Genomic DNA, 16,144 nt, shown 5'->3' on the forward strand with positions numbered 1-16,144 from the left:
GATCATCACTGTCAACCATTCCCCACCCGTAGTCCCCTACTGATCCATAAACCAACTGTTCCCCATCCCTATTCCCCTATAAATCAACCATTCCCCATCTCTACTCTCATAAATCCATAAACCAATCTTTCCTCATCCCTATTTCACTATAAATCCACGAACCAACCTTTCCTCATCCCTATTTGACTTTAAATCCATGAACCAACCATTCCCCATGCCTATTCCCCTATTAATCTGTAAACCTTCCATTCCTTATCCCTTTTCCGCTATAAACCCATAAAGTAACTGTTACCCATCCCTATTCCCTTATAAATCCTTGACCTAACTATTCCCCATCCTTATTCCGCTCTAAATCCATACACCAACTATTCTCCATCCTTATTCCCCTATAAATCCATAAACCACAGCCAGGCCAAAGGCGACCAGCCCAAACACTCCCCACAAAACCACGTCACAACCCCAGCCCGACCTTTCAGAGACCCTCCCCACTACTTATGGGGGCTTTATTATTAGTTTTTAATTAAAAGTTTCCCTCAGCACCGAGCTTTGTGCGAGGCTCTGAGGGCGGCGATGCCCCCAGGGGTCCCACAGGGGGTCCCGCTGCCGCCCCTCCGCTGCTTCCAGCCCCGAGGCTGCACCCCACGGGTCTGTCCGTGTTTTTCCACGTCTTTCCATGACTCTTCACGTTTCTCCCTCCCTGTGCTCCCTCACATCCCGCTCCTCCCCCGGTCCCCCCCGGTTACCTCAGCCGGGCGGGGCGCGGACACGGGACTCGAACCGGCGGCTCCGAGGGCAGTGAGGGGTTGCGGAGCGCCCGCCGGCCGATGCCCCGCCAGGCCCCGCCCACCCGCGGCGCGCGCAGCCAATCACGCGCCGCTACCCCCTGCCCCTCCCGTGCAGAACCCCCAGCCTGATGTCCCGCCCCCTCGCTCCTCTCAGCCAATAGACAGCGAGATATTCTAATTGACACCTAAACTGTTCAATAGACGCCGCCTCCCCGCGGGGAGGGCGCGGGGCGTGGTCTTTTAGGGGGCGTGGCCTAGGAAGGGTATATAAGGAGGCGCTGCGGCCGCGGGGCCATTTTGTGTAGCAGCGCCTGGGGAGCGGGGGGCGGCGGCGGCGGAGGGTTTCGGGGTTCGGACCAGAGCGGCCGGATGGTGAAATCCTCCCTGCAACGGATACTCAACAGCCACTGCTTCGCTAGAGAGAAAGAGGGGAATAAAAGCACCATCATGCCCGCTGTGCTGAGCCTCAGTACCGGACAGAGCAGGTGAGGCGCCGCGGCCTCCCACAGCCTCGCACCGCTGGGCGCTCGCTGCCTCCTTCCTCTTCCTCCTCCTCATCCTCGTTGCCGCCTCCCTGGTGGCCGGAGAGGGGCGGGGGAGGCTGCGTGGCCAGCGGGGGAGGGGCAGCCTGGCCCCCACCGCGCGGGGAAAGGCGGTACGGGAGGGTGGAAAAACCACAAAAAAAGGGTGATTTTTGAGGCCCCAGCGCTGTCCCGGCCCTGGGAGGGGCCCCTGAGGGCACCCCCGGGCTGGGAGAGGCTCCGGGCAGGGCTGGGGGGGGAGGGGGGTGCCGAGGGGAAAACAACAATTAGGCAAAGATACCGAAGGATTGAAGGCTGTTATCCCCTTATGTAACCGTGGATGCTTCGCAAAACTAATCGTGTTACGAGAGCTTCTGGTTAAAAACTCAACCGAAAGATTAAACAACCCCCACAGGTGCTGGGAAGAAAGAAAATACCTAAATACCTGAATTGAGGTGGCTGGTGTGGAGTGGTGGATGCTCAGGATATCAGTCTGCCCTTTACACCTCGTGTCTGGACTGTAGAAGGAGTTTTTTAACCGTTTTTATATTTAACTGCGGGTTAAACATGGGGTTTTTCCCCCCCAGGTGCACGTAAGCATCACCAAAATATATTTATAGTTGCAAACCTTCCTTCTGCACCACCTTTTTGGGGGAGAAAGGTGAAATTGTTGAAGGTTGCCACAGCACACCTTTGGAAAAGGTTTTTAAAGGCTTATTTGTAAGGGAAGTGAGAAATATATAGTTCGCAGTCATTCTCAGACAAAAATAAATAATGCTGGTACTAAAGAAAAACGTTTCTTTCAAAGAGCTTAAAATAATGGATTGGAGGCTTGTTTAATTAAAATAACGCATTCAATTAGTGCAGATTTTGTATTTTTAATAAAACTTCGCAATTGTTGCGCTTGCTTCACATAAAAATGTAAATATAATTCACCTTCCAGCACGTAATATTTAACCTCTGCCCATTCCCAGCCTTTCTAATACGGATTATTCATCACAAGCTCATTTAAAAACAAAAAAAACAAACCAAAAAGCCCTAAACAAATGCAAACCCTGCAGCTCGGGTGCGAAGTGTGCAAAATGGTGGATTATTTTGTAGCTGTTTATTCGGATTTGCAAATGGCTGCAGTGGCTGCTGCTGGCACCCGGAGACAGGACGATTGTGAAAATTCCCCCAAGGGCCTCGATTGCTGCATCTGCTGAGATGACGCAACTCAAGAGTGGAGCCTGCGGGTGAAGGATGGTGCAGAGGGAGGGGCCAGCACTGCTCTGCCACGGGAGGAGTGAAACAGCCTTGAAAAGGATGGGGAGAAACTTAAAAATATTCCTCACATCTTCAAAAGAGAGTATTTCTCTCCTTGAGCGCTGAGCGTTGTGGAATCGCTCTGAGGAATTCAGTGGGGAGAGGTTTGGAGGTGTTTTAGGAGGTTTGCAGAGGTTCAGGTGTGGCCTCAGCTCAAGCTGAAAATATTGGAGGTGGAGATGATTCCCTGGAATTGCCTGGCCTCAAGCTGGGAAGGTCTGATGGTGAATATTCCAGGGAAAAGTGATCCCTGCCTTGCTGGGCTGGGGGTTTGTGCTGCCTGAGAACAAGGAGGGCAGAAAACAGCACATCCCTGCAGAAGGGTTCTTCTCTTGAGGTCACATCGGGCCTGTCTTGGTACAAAAACACACCTGGCTCACTCAACCAGAGAATTTTTCATCTTCAAGTGAGTCTTTACTCAAAATACTGCAGTGGCAGCTCCCTGGGCACTGTCCCTGCCACTGGTGTGGAGGTTCCTTTGTCTTCCCACTTGCAGTGGGAGGAGTCCTTTGGCCTAGGTTTGTTGTTTTAAACACAGTTTAAATCGTGGAAGTCCCAGGGCTTTGCCCAAGCCTTCCTGCCTGTCTGACCGTGCTCCCTTTGCAGTTCCAGGGTTCCCTTCAATTGCTGTAGTAACCTGGGTCCGGGGCCTCGGTGGTGCTCCTGATGTCCCTCACCCACCCCTGAAGATCCCAGGTGGGCGAGGGAATAGTCAGAGGGATCACAATCTTTCAGCTAATTTATTTTATTCGGTGAGTATGAGGAGCAAACAGCTCGTGGTGAGCTTGACAGTGTTCCCTGCCTCAATCCCTCCTCCAAAAATGAATGGTAAAATAACTCCTTCCTTCTCCCTGCTGCAGGATAATCGGCTGAATGTCACAGAAGAACTAACACCTAACAACAGGACAAGAATTCTCAATGTCCAGTCAAGGCTTACAGATGCCAAACACATCAGTTGGAGAGCAGTGCTGAACAACAACAACCTCTACATCGAGATTCCCAGTGGTGCTCTGCCTGAGGGGAGCAAGGACAGGTGGGTCAGGGAAAACACAGCTGTGGATTAACGTGAGGCCTCTCAGTGGGGTGGGAGAACACTTTGCTCTTTAGATTTTGAAAGCTGAAGTTTAATTTTGGTGCTTGAGGCTCTCTTGTGAGCCTGGTTTGAGGACTGCAGGCAGAACCAGCCAAAAGCTTGGGATTTCAGGCTGGTTCAGGCACTGAGAATTCCAGGCTGCTTCTGAGTCTGTCACTGCAGCCTCTTCAGCTGTGTCACGCAAACGCATTTTCTGTGCCACTGAGGAGTCCTGCCCTTGAGTCCTGCCTGGGCTCAGGGATCTGGTGGTGTGAGGCTCGAAGCTGTGCCTCTTCCTTAGGAATTCCTGTGTGGATTGGCTCTCAGGGCCGTGCTGACTTGCTCTGGAGGAAGCATCTGCTGCCAGAGCTCTGGGAGCATTCGCACAATGCTCAGGGTGGGATTGTTGGGGTGCCTGTGCAGGGCCAGGGGTTGGACTTGATGATCCCAGTGGGACCCTCCCATCCCAGGACATTCCCTATTCCCTGGGTGCTGAACCCCTGGTGTTTCTCTTGCAGTTTTGCAGTTCTTCTCGAGTTTGCTGAAGAACAGCTCCGAGTGGAGCACGTGTTCATCTGTTTCCACAAGAACAGAGATGACAGAGGTGGGTGTTCACAGCGCCTCCAGAGACACCAAATGCCTTTTGGTGGAAATGTTAACTTCTTTTTTTCAGTATGCCGTGGGTGAAACCTGTCTCCTGCTTTATTTTCTAGCTGCATTGCTCCGTACTTTCAGCTTTTTGGGCTTTGAGATTGTGAGACCAGGGCATCCCCTTGTCCCCAAGAGACCAGATGCTTGCTTCATGGCCTACACGTTTGAGAGAGACTCAGCAGAAGAAGACTAGATTGCAATGTTTGCCTCTTTAGAGCTTTCTTGTTGTCTATAAAGATGATTCTGTAGAAATTTTGTCAACATCTTATTCCAGTCTATCTTAACTCTTGTATGAAACCTTGTGTAACCCAGCTGCTTTGGTGGTGAGATGTTGAAAATTTCAGACTCCACATCTTTCTCTGGATTTTGTGCGCATGTTGTGGTTGTGCAAAAATAAATGCTCCCTCCAAATTTAGCAGTATATTTCTTGAAGTTTAATATTGTGTTTGTGATACTGAAGTATTTGCTTTAATTCTAAATAAAAATTTATATTTTACTTTTTATTGCTGGTTTTAAGCTGTTTAAAGACTTGCACTCTTGAAGAGGTGGCTCTGGAACTGCCCCAACCATTAAAGTTGCAGGTGTGGAAAGGCTTTGCTCGTTCTTTGCTTGACTGGAACTCATGGATGTGTTCTGCAAGGGTTTGGAATAATCCAGCAATCCTGGAAAAGTCTACTTTCAGTGACTAATTAGCAGGTGTGGTAATGAAGATCAGTGCTTCCCTGCTCTGCCAGTGTTTTGTAGGATATTGAGGGTGTGATTTGGTTGGGAAGTCTCAAGTGGAATGTGAGCAGCTCAGCCCATGGCTGCTTTAAATACCAAATATGCAACTTAAAGACCTGGAATTTCAGTGTTCCCGTAACAGTGCAGCCTTTCCAGTGTGCGCTGGGTCCTCCAGGAATTCTGGCTGTGAGCTGGGAAGGTTTGTGGCACTCCCTCAGCTCAGTGGCGTCACTTGAGGCCAGGCAGGCTCCTTGGGGGGCAGATTGTGGTTGAAGGGTGAGGAGGGGGCTGTATTTGGGGTGCACAGACACCCCTTGGTGTTCAGGATGGTGACCAGAAGGGAAAAGGGGCTCCTTGTGATGCTGGAATTAACAAAGCTTGAAGTGAAGTTGTAACAAGTCTCCAAAGGGGCTGAGCTTTAGAGTGTGGTATTTCCGTGTTTTTCAGTACTTGTGGGCTTGTTTGGCACTGTTGGAGCTGATGAATCTTTCCTCTATAAAACCTTGGAGCAGGGAATCCCTGGGATGGGTTTATTTCACCAGGTCGTGCTGGGTGTGAGTAGAAGTGGTCTCTGAGTAGGGCTTTTATCACTCTGAGTGCTGTGAAATGTGTGAGTGAGGGCCTAAAGTGTCCCCCACAGCCCATCCCTGGGCTCAGCACTACTGGAATCCCATGGAAGACACTGAAATATTCCCTGAAACTCCTTGGAGATGCAGCACAAAGTAACCTGGGGGCGTGTGAGCAGTGCTGTGGTGCAAAGTGGGGGCTCTTGCTGGGCTTTTTAATTGCCTCTTCCCGATTCTCCTGTGGCCCTACAACTGTGCTCTTCCTGGAGGGATGGGAAACTGCATGAAGCTGAGCTGGGGGAGGTTTGGGATGGAGCTCAGGGAAAGGTTCTTCCCCCCGAGGCTGCTGGGCACTGCCCAGGCTCCCCAGGGAATGGGCCCGGCCCCGAGGCTGCCAGAGCTGCAGGAGCGTTTGGACAGTGCTCTCAGGGATGCCCAGGCTGGGGTTGTTGGGGTGTCTGTGCAGGGCCATCTGATGATCCCTGAGGGTCCCTTCCAGCTCAGGATATTCCAGGATTTCATGGTGGTGGCATGACCAGGGGAGGGTGTCCCTGTCTCCCAGCTCACCAGGCTGGCACAGGGCTGCACTTCTGTGCTGGTTATCTGGGAAAAATCCCTGTTTTCCTCTGCAGCGCGGTGCCTGTGCCATGTCCTGCTCTCCGCAGGGCCGGGAGTGTGGAATGTGCCTGGTCCTGCCTCCATGGGATGTTGTGTTGACTGGAGGCTCCTGGAAGAAGGGGAGGGGGGTCACCGCCGCTGGAAACCAGAACAGGGGTACCGTGGCTCCTCAGAGCTGCCGGTCTGGGGCTGGGCTGGGCCTGCAGCAGCCACGGGAGCGGGTTTGGCTTTGTCCCCCCGGGATGAGAGGCTGGGATTTGGCCTTTGCTGCCCTCTCGTAGCCACGGCAGATACTGCAGGAGAGACCGGGACAGCAGGGCTGGGGCTCTCCCGGGGCACCCAGTGCTGGCCCGAGAGCCAGGAATGAGATTTGAACCCCACTTCGGTGCCAGGCAGTGCCCGTGCCAGGGGTGGGAGGCTGCACTGGGGGGTTTGGGTGCTGCTCCAGGTGGGAGGAAACCAACCAGGGAGCTGGGACTGAGCTGCTCTCTCCATCTTCAGAGGTTCCCAGCTCTGGTTTATTTTTGGTTTTTGGTGCTCAGGGACTCCTAGGAGGAATTCTCCCTCATCCAGCCCTGCTCCAGGCTCTGGGGACCGCCTGGTGAGCCACTGCCACATCCATGGGCACAGCAGCCGTGGGGAGGCTCCGTCCCACTGTGGGCCCAGCCCTGCTGCTGTCAGGTGATGGAGTCACTGAATCATGGAATTCTTTAGGCTGGAAAAGCTTTCCAAGATCATCGAGTCCAACCATTACCCCGTCACCACTAAACCACGTCCCCAAGTGCCACAGCCACACGTTGTTTGAACGCTCCCAGGGATGGCGACTCCAGCACTGCCCTGGGCAGCCTGCACTGATGCCTGACCACTCCTTCAGTGAAGGAATTTTTCCTGATGCCCAGTCTAGCTGGCTGTGAGTGGTTTAATAATTGCTGAGGAATAATTCAAATGACCTGAGCAGCGCCTTCACTGTGCTGCTCCCTCGGCACCCACATGGATTTGGGGACTGGGTCCAGGTCTCACGTGCTACCAAGTGTTTCACAGCAAGGAGCAGATGCCACAGCCCTGTCTTGGTGCCCATGAACTCACCTGAGCTGTTTCCCAGAGCCCATGGAGGCTGCTCTGGGTAATCACCCCCAGGCAGGGCACTTTGGCTTTGTGTTTCCCTCTGGACCCATCCCCGGACTGTGTAATGCCGGCAGGGAAGCACATAAAGGACCAGTGTTTGAGAGGCTCAGCTCCAGGTTTTATTGAAGCTGTATTTTTCCCTTTAAAATGTCATTTTTATTTGTGACTGTGCCACAAATTGTCTCTGGGAAGCACAGGCTGAAGGAGCCGCTGTGTTTCTCCTTTGCTGAGAAGGGTGAGCTGTGATGGGTGGCTTTGAGTGTTATTTAAACCAGCAGAAACCTGGTGGCTGCAGGAGAGCTCTGAGGGGGTTTTGTGCAAAGTCTGAACCCCATAAACTTTACTTGGGATCATCAGCCACTAAATTGGTGCTTGGGGCTCCCATCCAGCTGTCTTTTCTCAGATGCTTTGATAAACCAGATTCAGAAGTATCAAGCAAAAAATGTTTGAGGGTGTAAAACCACCGTGTGTTTGGGAGTTTGATCCCAACGTCATCATTCATGGGCTGTGGAGGAAGTGGGTTTGGGTTTGCAGAGTTTTCCCAGTGAGGACCAGCTTGGATTTCTCAGGAACTGGTGGATTTCATAGAATCATGGAACAATTTGGGTTGAAAGGACCCTAAAAGTCATTTCGTTTCAACCCCCTGCCATGGGCAGGGACAGGTTTGGCCAGGCCCTGGTGGGCTCCTGGCTTTGAGGAGACCTTGGATGGGCTGACCTTGCGGCTGGTTTAGGGAGCGTAGAGAACCTGGGTGACCTGGTGGAGGGTGTGTTCAGTGACCCCCTGAAAGTACTGGCAGCACAGCCACTCCTCCAGGCTGGGGCTGGCCCTGGCCCCAGCTGAGTTCTCCGCAAACCTCAGGAGCAGAAGAGCCCTCTTGACCTCCAGCCAGCTCCGGAGCAGCTCCAGGCTCTTCCTGCTCCTGGCAAAGAGCTCCTGGCGTGGCCCCCAGAGCAGCACCTGCAGGATGCCCCTGGCCTGCTCGATGGACACCCTCTGGTGAGGATCCCTGTGGAGCAGCAGCATGGCCAAGCGCTTCAGTCCCGCCGAGTAGATGGACAGCGAGGGGATCTCGGGAAGCATTTTGCTTCTGAAGCCCAAGATGTTCTCCAGGGAGATGTCCACGTGCAAGATCTGATAGATCAGCCTGCCCACGTTCAGCTCAGCTGCTGCTGGAGGGGAGGGTGCAGTGAGACCCTGGGTCCAGTCCTGCTCCTGGCTGCTGGAACAAGGTCTTTGCTTCTCTTGCACCTTGAAGAAGCTGCTGATGAGCAGCCGTGGAAGGGACAGTCCCAGCGGCTCCTTCTGGCCCTGCTGGCTCTGGGGGGGACATGGGCACTGCACCAGCAGCAGGTTCTCAGGGCAGAGGTCCCCCTGGGCCACGTTCTGCCCCTGGAGGTGCTCCAGCCCCATGCACAGCTGCAGGAGCAGGAGACAGCCCAGGCGCTCGTAGTGCCCGGGGCGGGTCCTGTGCAAAGTGTGGGAGCTCTTCACAAAGTCTGCCAGGGTCTGCTGGGGAACCTCGGCACAGAGCAGCACCTGCAGGACAGGCCGGGAGGCAGGGCAGGCTGGGGCCGCTCCGGAAGGGCCCTGACTCTGTTTTCCAGGGATTCCCGGGAGCACCGGGAGTTCCCGAGGGAGGCGGTCGGTGAAGCGGCCAAGCAGGCGCTGGATGCTGCAGTGCGTCCCCAGGGAGCTCTGCACCCCCAGGCTGGAGCAGCACGACTTGGGGACCTGCAGGGACACACAGGACAGGGCCAGCTGTGCGAGGACAGAGCCTCCTCCTGGGCTGGGCCACCCTGTCAGCTCAGGGCCAGCAGCCCTGCTCTGACCCACACGGGGTGCTGGGGTCCCCCCGCACCCTCTGAACGCAGGGACAGAGCCAGGATGGCTTTGAGCAAGAACTGGGACATGAGGGGGGGTGCAGCCCCCAAATGAGCTGGGGTCTCATCCTGCTCTCCCGGGCAGCCACTCTGCTCCAGCCTCTCCTTTGCATGTACTGGCCCCTCTGGCTGAGTTACCAGGACATATCCCCCAGCAGGGCCGTTTCTGACGTGTCTCTTGGCCCCATGGGAGCTGTCACCCTCGTCACCCAGCCCCCGCCAGCAGCGCTGTCTCACCCAGCAAATGCAGAAGTGGCTGCAGAAAGGGGAAGCGGCCCCAATGCCGTGTTCCGTGGAAAAGCCAACGCTGCCGGACCTGCAGGAGCCGGCGCCCTCTGCACCACCCAGGGCTTTCACCCCGACCGCCTCCTTACCTTGGCTGCGAGCTGCAGCTGCCTGTGCTCGAAGGTGAAGCCCACCCTGAAGTACCAGGCGTCCCCGCTCTGGCAGCAGGGCCGGGGCTCCAGGACCCCGAGCGCTGCCCAGCGCTTCCCCACCAGCTCTGCCTCCAGCAGCTGCTGCCTCTCCTCGGGCCCCACCAGCTCCTCCTGCATGCGAGCTGACAGCCGGGTCAGGGCGGCCTCCTGGCACCCCAAAATCACCCCCAGGACCCCGGCCGGGCTCTCCAGGAGCTGCCCCAGCTCCCCGTCCGCTGTCCCAAATGACAGCTCCTTCAGGCTGGCTGATGGGGCTTTCTGGGGGCTGCTCCGGGCCAGCGGCTCCCCCAGGCTTTGGGACTTGGTCAGGGGCTTCTTGGGTCCCCAGGAGGGTCTGTCCCGCGGGAGAGCCCCCTCCTCGCGCCGCAGGTGGGGTGGGGGGATGCTGTAGAGGATGCTGCCAGCCCGTGGCTCGGGGTCGCCGTGGTAGCGGTGGGATGATCCCGGCTCCGGGAGGGACTCGGCTCGCTGGAGCTGCTTTTTGGGCAGGGGGGGAGGCGGGGGGTCCGGGTCGGGCTGAAGGAGGGGTCTCCCAGCACCTTCCCCTCGGCTGGCCTTGTGGGGGATGAGGTGGGCACGCAGCTCTCCTGGGAGGGAGGGACAGACATGACAGGGCAGGGAGGACAGAGGAGAAGAGAGTGGGAGTGGGAGTGGGATGGGATGGGGTGGGAGTGCTGCACGTTGTTCTTTGCCCCCCTGCATATTTCCAGCCTCAAAGCCACAGCCAACACCAGCCAGAGCGGTGACAGCCAGGTACCACGGGGGGAGGACAGGGGCAGCAGAGGGGTTCGTGCCACTGTCTGAGGTGACACCTCGGCGGGCAGGGGCACAGTGGGGTCAGGTTGTCACTCACCCAGGTTGCTGTAGATGAGGGCTGAGCTGGGGGGCCGAGGGGGGCAGCCCCCCGGCGTGTCCGGCATGGGGGTGGCCGGTGCGGGGGCAGCCAGGTCCAGGCTGGCGCTGCGGAGCGCGGAGCTGGCCCTGCACGGAGTCGGGAGGCAGCGTCACCCCGCGGGCCCCACTGCCTTCACTGCCGGCTCAGAGGAAGAACACAGAGAAAAAGGGAAGCAGTGGCCTTGGCGGGGTGGTTTTGGGGCGAAACACGGGGAGTTTGGTGGCCCAGAGACGCCAGTTGCCGCACTGGGAAATCCTGGGGGTGGGAGCTGCCCCAGGGGCTCCACACCCGCTGGCTCCCACCTGCATGGGACACACCCGTGGGTGCACGGGGGCAGATGTGTGGCCTCTGGTCCCTGCTGGGTGACCCCAAGGAGGACGTGATGGTGGGAGGGGTGTGGGACAAGAGCCGGAAGAGCCTTTGAGGCCCCCAGCCAGGGCCTGGGGACAGGACAGGGGTCTGGGCATGGGGAGGGAGCAGAGGGAGCCCGAAGGAGGAGGAGGGCACTGGGATGGAGCCGCTGGGTTCCACTTCCCTGTCCTGGCACTGGGCACTGACTTTGCTGCCACCAGAGGTACCAAAACCACGGCGGCTTTCACTAACCCTCCCCGTTCTGCTGGGACAGCACTCCCTGGGTGCGAGTGCCCCCACTCAGACCCCTGTGCCCCCCGGGACCCCAAAGCGCTTTTTTTGGGGCAGCCGTGCTGAGCAACTCCTTCGTGGTGCCCTCTGCAGAGCCCCTCGTTACCTGTGAGCTGTCCCTGGCAGCGGGGGGGTCCCGCGGGGCTCCAGCTCCGCATCCCGGCTCCGCAGCAGCTCCCGCTGCCCATCCCAGCCCCTCCCGGCGCTGGCCATGGCGCGCTCGGGGATCGCCCTGCGCAAGGCGCTGCGCCCCGGCTGGGGCAGGATGTGCTTTCAAAACCTTCTCCGGGCTCGGCTGGAGGAAACCGGGGCTTGGCCTCGCTCCTCGGCCGCCCCCGGAGCCCCCCGGCATCGCTCCGGCCCCGGCCGTGGTCACTGTGCCACCGTCAGTGCCAGCTGTGGATTTGTGTCCCCTGAGATGCTCGTGGAGCTTCACCCTGGTCCTCCTTCCTGGCTGGCTCTAGGGATGGCTTTAAGGGTGGCAGCTGCTCTGAGGAGGGGGCTGCCCCCACAAACCCCCCTCACATCACAGAATTAATCCCTTTTCCTTGGGGTTGTTATTCTGGGTGGGTTGGCAAGGAAGAACACTTTCATTTTCTTCCGTGGACTGAGGTTGTGGGTTCAATTCACGTGTTAAGAGTTGAACTTGATGATCCCTGTGGTTCCCCTCGAACTCAGAATGTTCTGTGATCTGTGTTTTTGCCGGGATTTCCTGCAGCCACTGCATGGCAGGAGTGCTGGAAAACACTTTTTTTTTTTGTCTTCCAGAGCTTTACAGATGCTCAAAGAGCACAAAGTGACCCAACTCAGCTGCTGGAAAAAATTGGTGTCTGTCCCCTCTAGGATAAAGTCACCTTTTAAACACTCTAAACCCCAAATATTTCAATATTTCCTCTTTTCTACTCAGTCTTTGAGTCATCAGTAGTGCCACTGTGGGCCGGGTGGGTTCTGTGGGAAGCCACTGCAGGGAGCAGCGAGACCGGGATGAGCAGCCTTTGGGATTTCCATGAGGAGAGCGGAAAATTTCACTGTTTGAGCCCAACCATGCAACAAGGACAGGGGGACCCTGGGCCCGGGCACCTCTGCAGGCCTTTGGAGGGCCAGGATGGGACTCGGGGGTGCTGAGAGCCTGCAGCCACCCTTGTGAGGAGCCCACAGTTCCCTCCCCGTGTATTTATTTCCCTATTTCCCAGCCCACTCCAGGCCAGCCAGGGGTTCTGGCTGTTGGGTGTGGCTGGGGTCATTTCTGGGTGCTGAGAGCTGATAAAAAACCGTGTTGGGGCTGAGTCACGCTTGGATCCAGCTCAGGGAGGAGCTGCAGGGCTCTGGGAGGGGACAACCTGCACCATCCACCCCACTGGCAACCCAGACTGGTTTGGGTTGGAAAGTTTCTTAAATCTCATCCAGTGCAACCCCTGCCATAGGCAGGGACGCCTCCCACTGTCCCAGGCTGCTCCAAGCCCTGTCCAGCCTGGCTTTGGACACTGCCAGGGATCCAGGGGCAGCCCCAGCTGCTCTGGGCACCCTGTGCCAGGGCCTGCCCACCCTCCCAGCAAAGAAATTTGTTAGAAGCATCACTGTTTTTCCCTAATGAATCAAACGACCTTTAAGATGTACCAGAAAATGTTAGGAATAAAATCACACCATTCCTGCCGTGCCTGTGACCCTGTGTGAGGAGCCAACTCAGTTTTGTCACACCTCAACAAAGGCTGTCAGAGGCACGTGGAGGAAGGGTGCCCATGGGCCACGTGCAGGAGGCAACCAGAAGAAGCCTCGTCTCTGGGGGGACTCCGCCTGGCAGCACCTCCCATGGGGCAGGCAGCAGGACACTGTGCAGGGGCTGCTCCAGTCAGGTCGAGAAAGGTCTCCACCCATGGACGGCACGGGAAGGTTGGACTGGGCCAGCGGTTCCCTGTCCTCGGGCAGACTCTGGGAGGGGCTGGGGGGTATAAACCCAACTGCTCTCGGAGGGGTTTGCTGTTCTTCACGGCTCCGGCCCGCTCTTTCCTTTGCCCTGGCCCCAGCTGCCTTCTGGCTCTGCTGCCCTCGCACCTGTCCTGCCTCTCTGTGCCCCTGAGCGCCGCTTCGCCCCGCATCCCTGCCTGGGCTGCCTGCAGCCTGCCCTGCCGCGGGGATCACTGCCCGCCCTGCTGCCCCGGTCACTGCCCACCCTGCTGCGGGGATCACTGCCCACCCTGCTGCCCCGATCACTGCCCGCCCTGCTGCCCCGATCACTGCCCGCCCTGCTGTCCCGATCACTGCCCGCCCTGCTGCACTGCCCACCCTGCTGCCCCGGTCACTGCCCACCCTGCTGCGGGGATCACTGCCCACCCTGCCGTCCCGGTCCAGCCGCTGGCCGTGACCCTGTCCACAGCCCCGCTCCTCCCGTCCGAGTGCCCGCTCACCGCGTGTCCGGTGCCGTCGCCGCGGGAGCCGCGCCCCAGCGGGAGCCACGGGGGCTCCCCAAGAGCCGGCCCGGCCACAGGCAGGCAGCGTCCACCCCCAGCCTGGACACCGACAGCACTGCCCTGGCTCGCTGGGGTAACGCCCTCCTTTTCTCTCTGCCCTCTCTCTCTCCTCTCTCCTCTCCCCAGTCCCTTTTCCATTTTCCTTTCTTCTCCTCTGTCTCTTGTAGCCCTCTTTCGCTCGGGCAGCTCCTTTTCCTTCTCGTTTTCGTTATCAATAAACGGTTCTCAGACACAACGTTTGCCTCGTTTGGCTTAATTTCTAAAGAAGATCTCCTCGCAGTTCCCCGCAGAGGAACACGACACCCTGCCAAGCTGGACAGAAGTGGCCAGGGAAAGAGGGGCAGCCAGGAGCTGCCTTTTAGCTGAGAAATTCCTCATCTGTCTTATTACAGCCAAGGAGAAAATGCCAGGTTTAAAAGCCACCCAAGCCCTTAACAAGGGTGGTCGTTTCCTGTTGCCAACCCCTACAGGACTGTGCAAAATGCTGATTTAATTCTCCAAGCCATGGAGCGTCCCTGAATCCTTTGGTGGGTTCCATGCCTGTTCCAGGTGGATAAATCAGCTGCAGGACAGGGCCCTGATGGCCCTGATGGCGTTTGCAGACTCTGGTCCAGGAGCTGCTGAGCCCTTTTCCCCCTGGATTTGGGGGGCTGATGCAGGGAAGCTTTTCTCAGCTCCAGCCTTTTTGGTTTGTAAGGAAATTGGTTTCTCTTCCCAGTGGGAGATAGGATCTTTAAAGGTAGCAGCTGGAAAATTGCAGTTTTCTCACTGTCTTTATTTTTCGCTGTTTTTTTCCATGACATTCTTCACCAGCCCGTGGGTGCTGTGGGGGTGCTCCATGCCCGGCTCAGGGCAGGTTGGGGGATCCCTCGGGCACTGAACCCCCCTGGGTGCTCCCTCAGCACCTCCACCCTGCAGCTCATCCCCAAAAGAAGCAGGGGAGGTCGATCCTGGCTCCCACGGTGCCCCCACACCCCTGGGAGCTGTAACTCCGACCTTTCACCTCCCCGTGCCATGAAATGCATTTTGAAGCAGGAAACGAGAGAAAAACCCCAATTTCCTCTTTCCTCCCACGGCAGCTCTTGCCCAGCCCGGGGGGGCTGCGGCTTCCCGGTTATTTGGCAACCAGGGCCACCCGCCCCCGTGCCCTGGGGTGGGCGCTGGGAGCCCCCCGGACCCCAGGGAGTGTGTGGGGGATGGAATTTCGGGCTGGAAAGGCCCAGGGCCCGTTTCTCCAGCAGATGGAGGCATTGCTTTGCTTCCAGCGCCCGCTGCTCCCAGTGCAGCCCAGTCCATGCCGGGAGAGCCGGGACTGGGGGCTGGCAGGGGAGCAGGGCAGGCGCTGAGCCTGGAGAAGGGACACGGGGGGTTTGGGGGTGAGGGGGACACAAGGACAGGTGTCCCCCGGCCAGTGGGACAAGGGGACAGCGGGCTGGCTGAGCCCGTGGTGGGGACAGCCTTGGGCAGGGGTGGCCTTGGGGGGGCCAGGCTGTGCCCTGGGGCTGGGGAAGGGCACTGGGAGGGTCACTCTGGGGAGGAGGAACCACCTCCCCCTCCCCACTGGCTCCTGCCCCACGGCCCCACTGCAAGTGCCCCTCTGTGCCTCAGTTTCCCCAGGAGACATCAGCACAGGCTCCCAGTGCTCAGTTTTCCAGCCCCATCCGAGGGATTTGGCTCCGTGTGTGCTTGTGCACTCTCGTGTGACTCCTGTTAACCCCACCCCAAACCCCAATTTCCCTGCAAGCAGGACTTGAGGTGCTGCCTTTGCACTCTCCACTTCTGGCATATCCTTATAAACACCGCATTAATAATTAATAATCGATTAATAGCAGCAGCGGTTTGTTAGCACACGTGCATTAATCATTTATTAGTTATTAATATGGACTTTGGCACCCTCTGAGAGGTGGTTTCCCATTGTTTGTTATGGGGTTTGTGGGGCTGATGGTGGTGATGGACTCAGGGGCTGTAAATCCCAGCAGAGCCTCGGGAAGGGGGAAAGGTCTGCTGGAATTCCGGGGGCTTCCCAGGTTGCAGCAGCTCTGGAGTGCACAAAGGTGAGAATTCTGGTGCTCCTGCTCTTTCCAGGTCCTGCTCAGGCTTTGCCCACTGATTTTGCCTTTTCTTATCGAGGCACATGAGGAAGGAAAGGGGGAGAAAAACACAAAAGAGCCACAAAAGTCCCTCTTTTTTTTTCCTTTTTTTGTTTTGCTCACAAATACATCTCACATGCTCGTTACATAGAAAACTGGGCCAGCTCTGCACTGCCCTTTGCTCCCACTGTGGGGGTCCGTGCCCGACCCCCTCCCTGCCCTCCCACCCCCATCCCAAGGTTAAAAAACACCCCAGACACCAAACAGGACCCTGGTGGGACACGGCATGCACGGCTCAGGGGGCGAGGGGCACCGGGCATGCGGGGCCATGGGGACGGCCGGACCCACGGCAGGGAGGGATGG

General features: G+C 57.4%; 3 protein-coding genes across 3 annotated transcripts in view; 1 reads left to right on the forward strand and 2 right to left on the reverse strand.

Annotated features, from left to right (window-relative positions):
• The window catches only part of LOC120411439 (cilia- and flagella-associated protein 251-like), a 32,560-nt gene extending 31,747 nt beyond the window's left edge, over window positions 1-813 (reverse strand). Inside the window, exon 1 of the mRNA XM_039566268.1 lies at window positions 744-813. The gene's annotated coding sequence lies outside the window, so the exon portion shown is untranslated. The remainder of the gene's footprint in view (window positions 1-743) is intronic.
• Window positions 814-1,085: 272 nt separating this feature from the next.
• Window positions 1,086-4,837, forward strand: OAZ1 (ornithine decarboxylase antizyme 1). Its single transcript, XM_039566286.1, is given in 6 exon segments — window positions 1,086-1,270; window positions 3,218-3,275; window positions 3,277-3,363; window positions 3,472-3,644; window positions 4,202-4,287; window positions 4,397-4,837. Coding segments are annotated over 6 exon segments (651 nt in total). The 5' UTR covers window positions 1,086-1,154; the 3' UTR covers window positions 4,528-4,837.
• A 2,620-nt stretch (window positions 4,838-7,457) lies between these two features.
• On the reverse strand, window positions 7,458-12,657 carry PEAK3 (PEAK family member 3). The gene is made up of 4 exons (XM_039566389.1): window positions 11,330-12,657; window positions 10,540-10,667; window positions 9,624-10,273; window positions 7,458-9,100 (listed from the first exon to the last, which is right to left on the reverse strand). Exons 1-4 carry the CDS (start codon window positions 11,434-11,436, stop codon window positions 8,096-8,098), a joined length of 1,890 nt encoding a protein of 629 aa, XP_039422323.1. The 5' UTR covers window positions 11,437-12,657; the 3' UTR covers window positions 7,458-8,095.
• Window positions 12,658-16,144: the final 3,487 nt, after the last annotated feature.

This window comes from Corvus cornix, chromosome 28 (assembly GCF_000738735.6).
Source record: "Corvus cornix cornix isolate S_Up_H32 chromosome 28, ASM73873v5, whole genome shotgun sequence".
NCBI lineage: Eukaryota > Metazoa > Chordata > Aves > Passeriformes > Corvidae > Corvus > Corvus cornix.

Excerpts from the sequence above, each read along its gene's own strand:
- PEAK3 (XM_039566389.1), bottom strand. The coding sequence starts at position 11,436 with ATGGCCAGCGCCGGGAGGGGCTGGGATGGGCAGCGGGAGCTGCTGCGG. Across the intron at positions 10,274-10,539 it reads CCTCATCTACAGCAACCTGG|GAGAGCTGCGTGCCCACCTC; the intron begins GTGAGTGACAAC and ends CCTCCCTCCCAG. Across the intron at positions 9,101-9,623 it reads AGCTGCAGCTCGCAGCCAAG|GTCCCCAAGTCGTGCTGCTC; the intron begins GTAAGGAGGCGG and ends GTGTCCCTGCAG.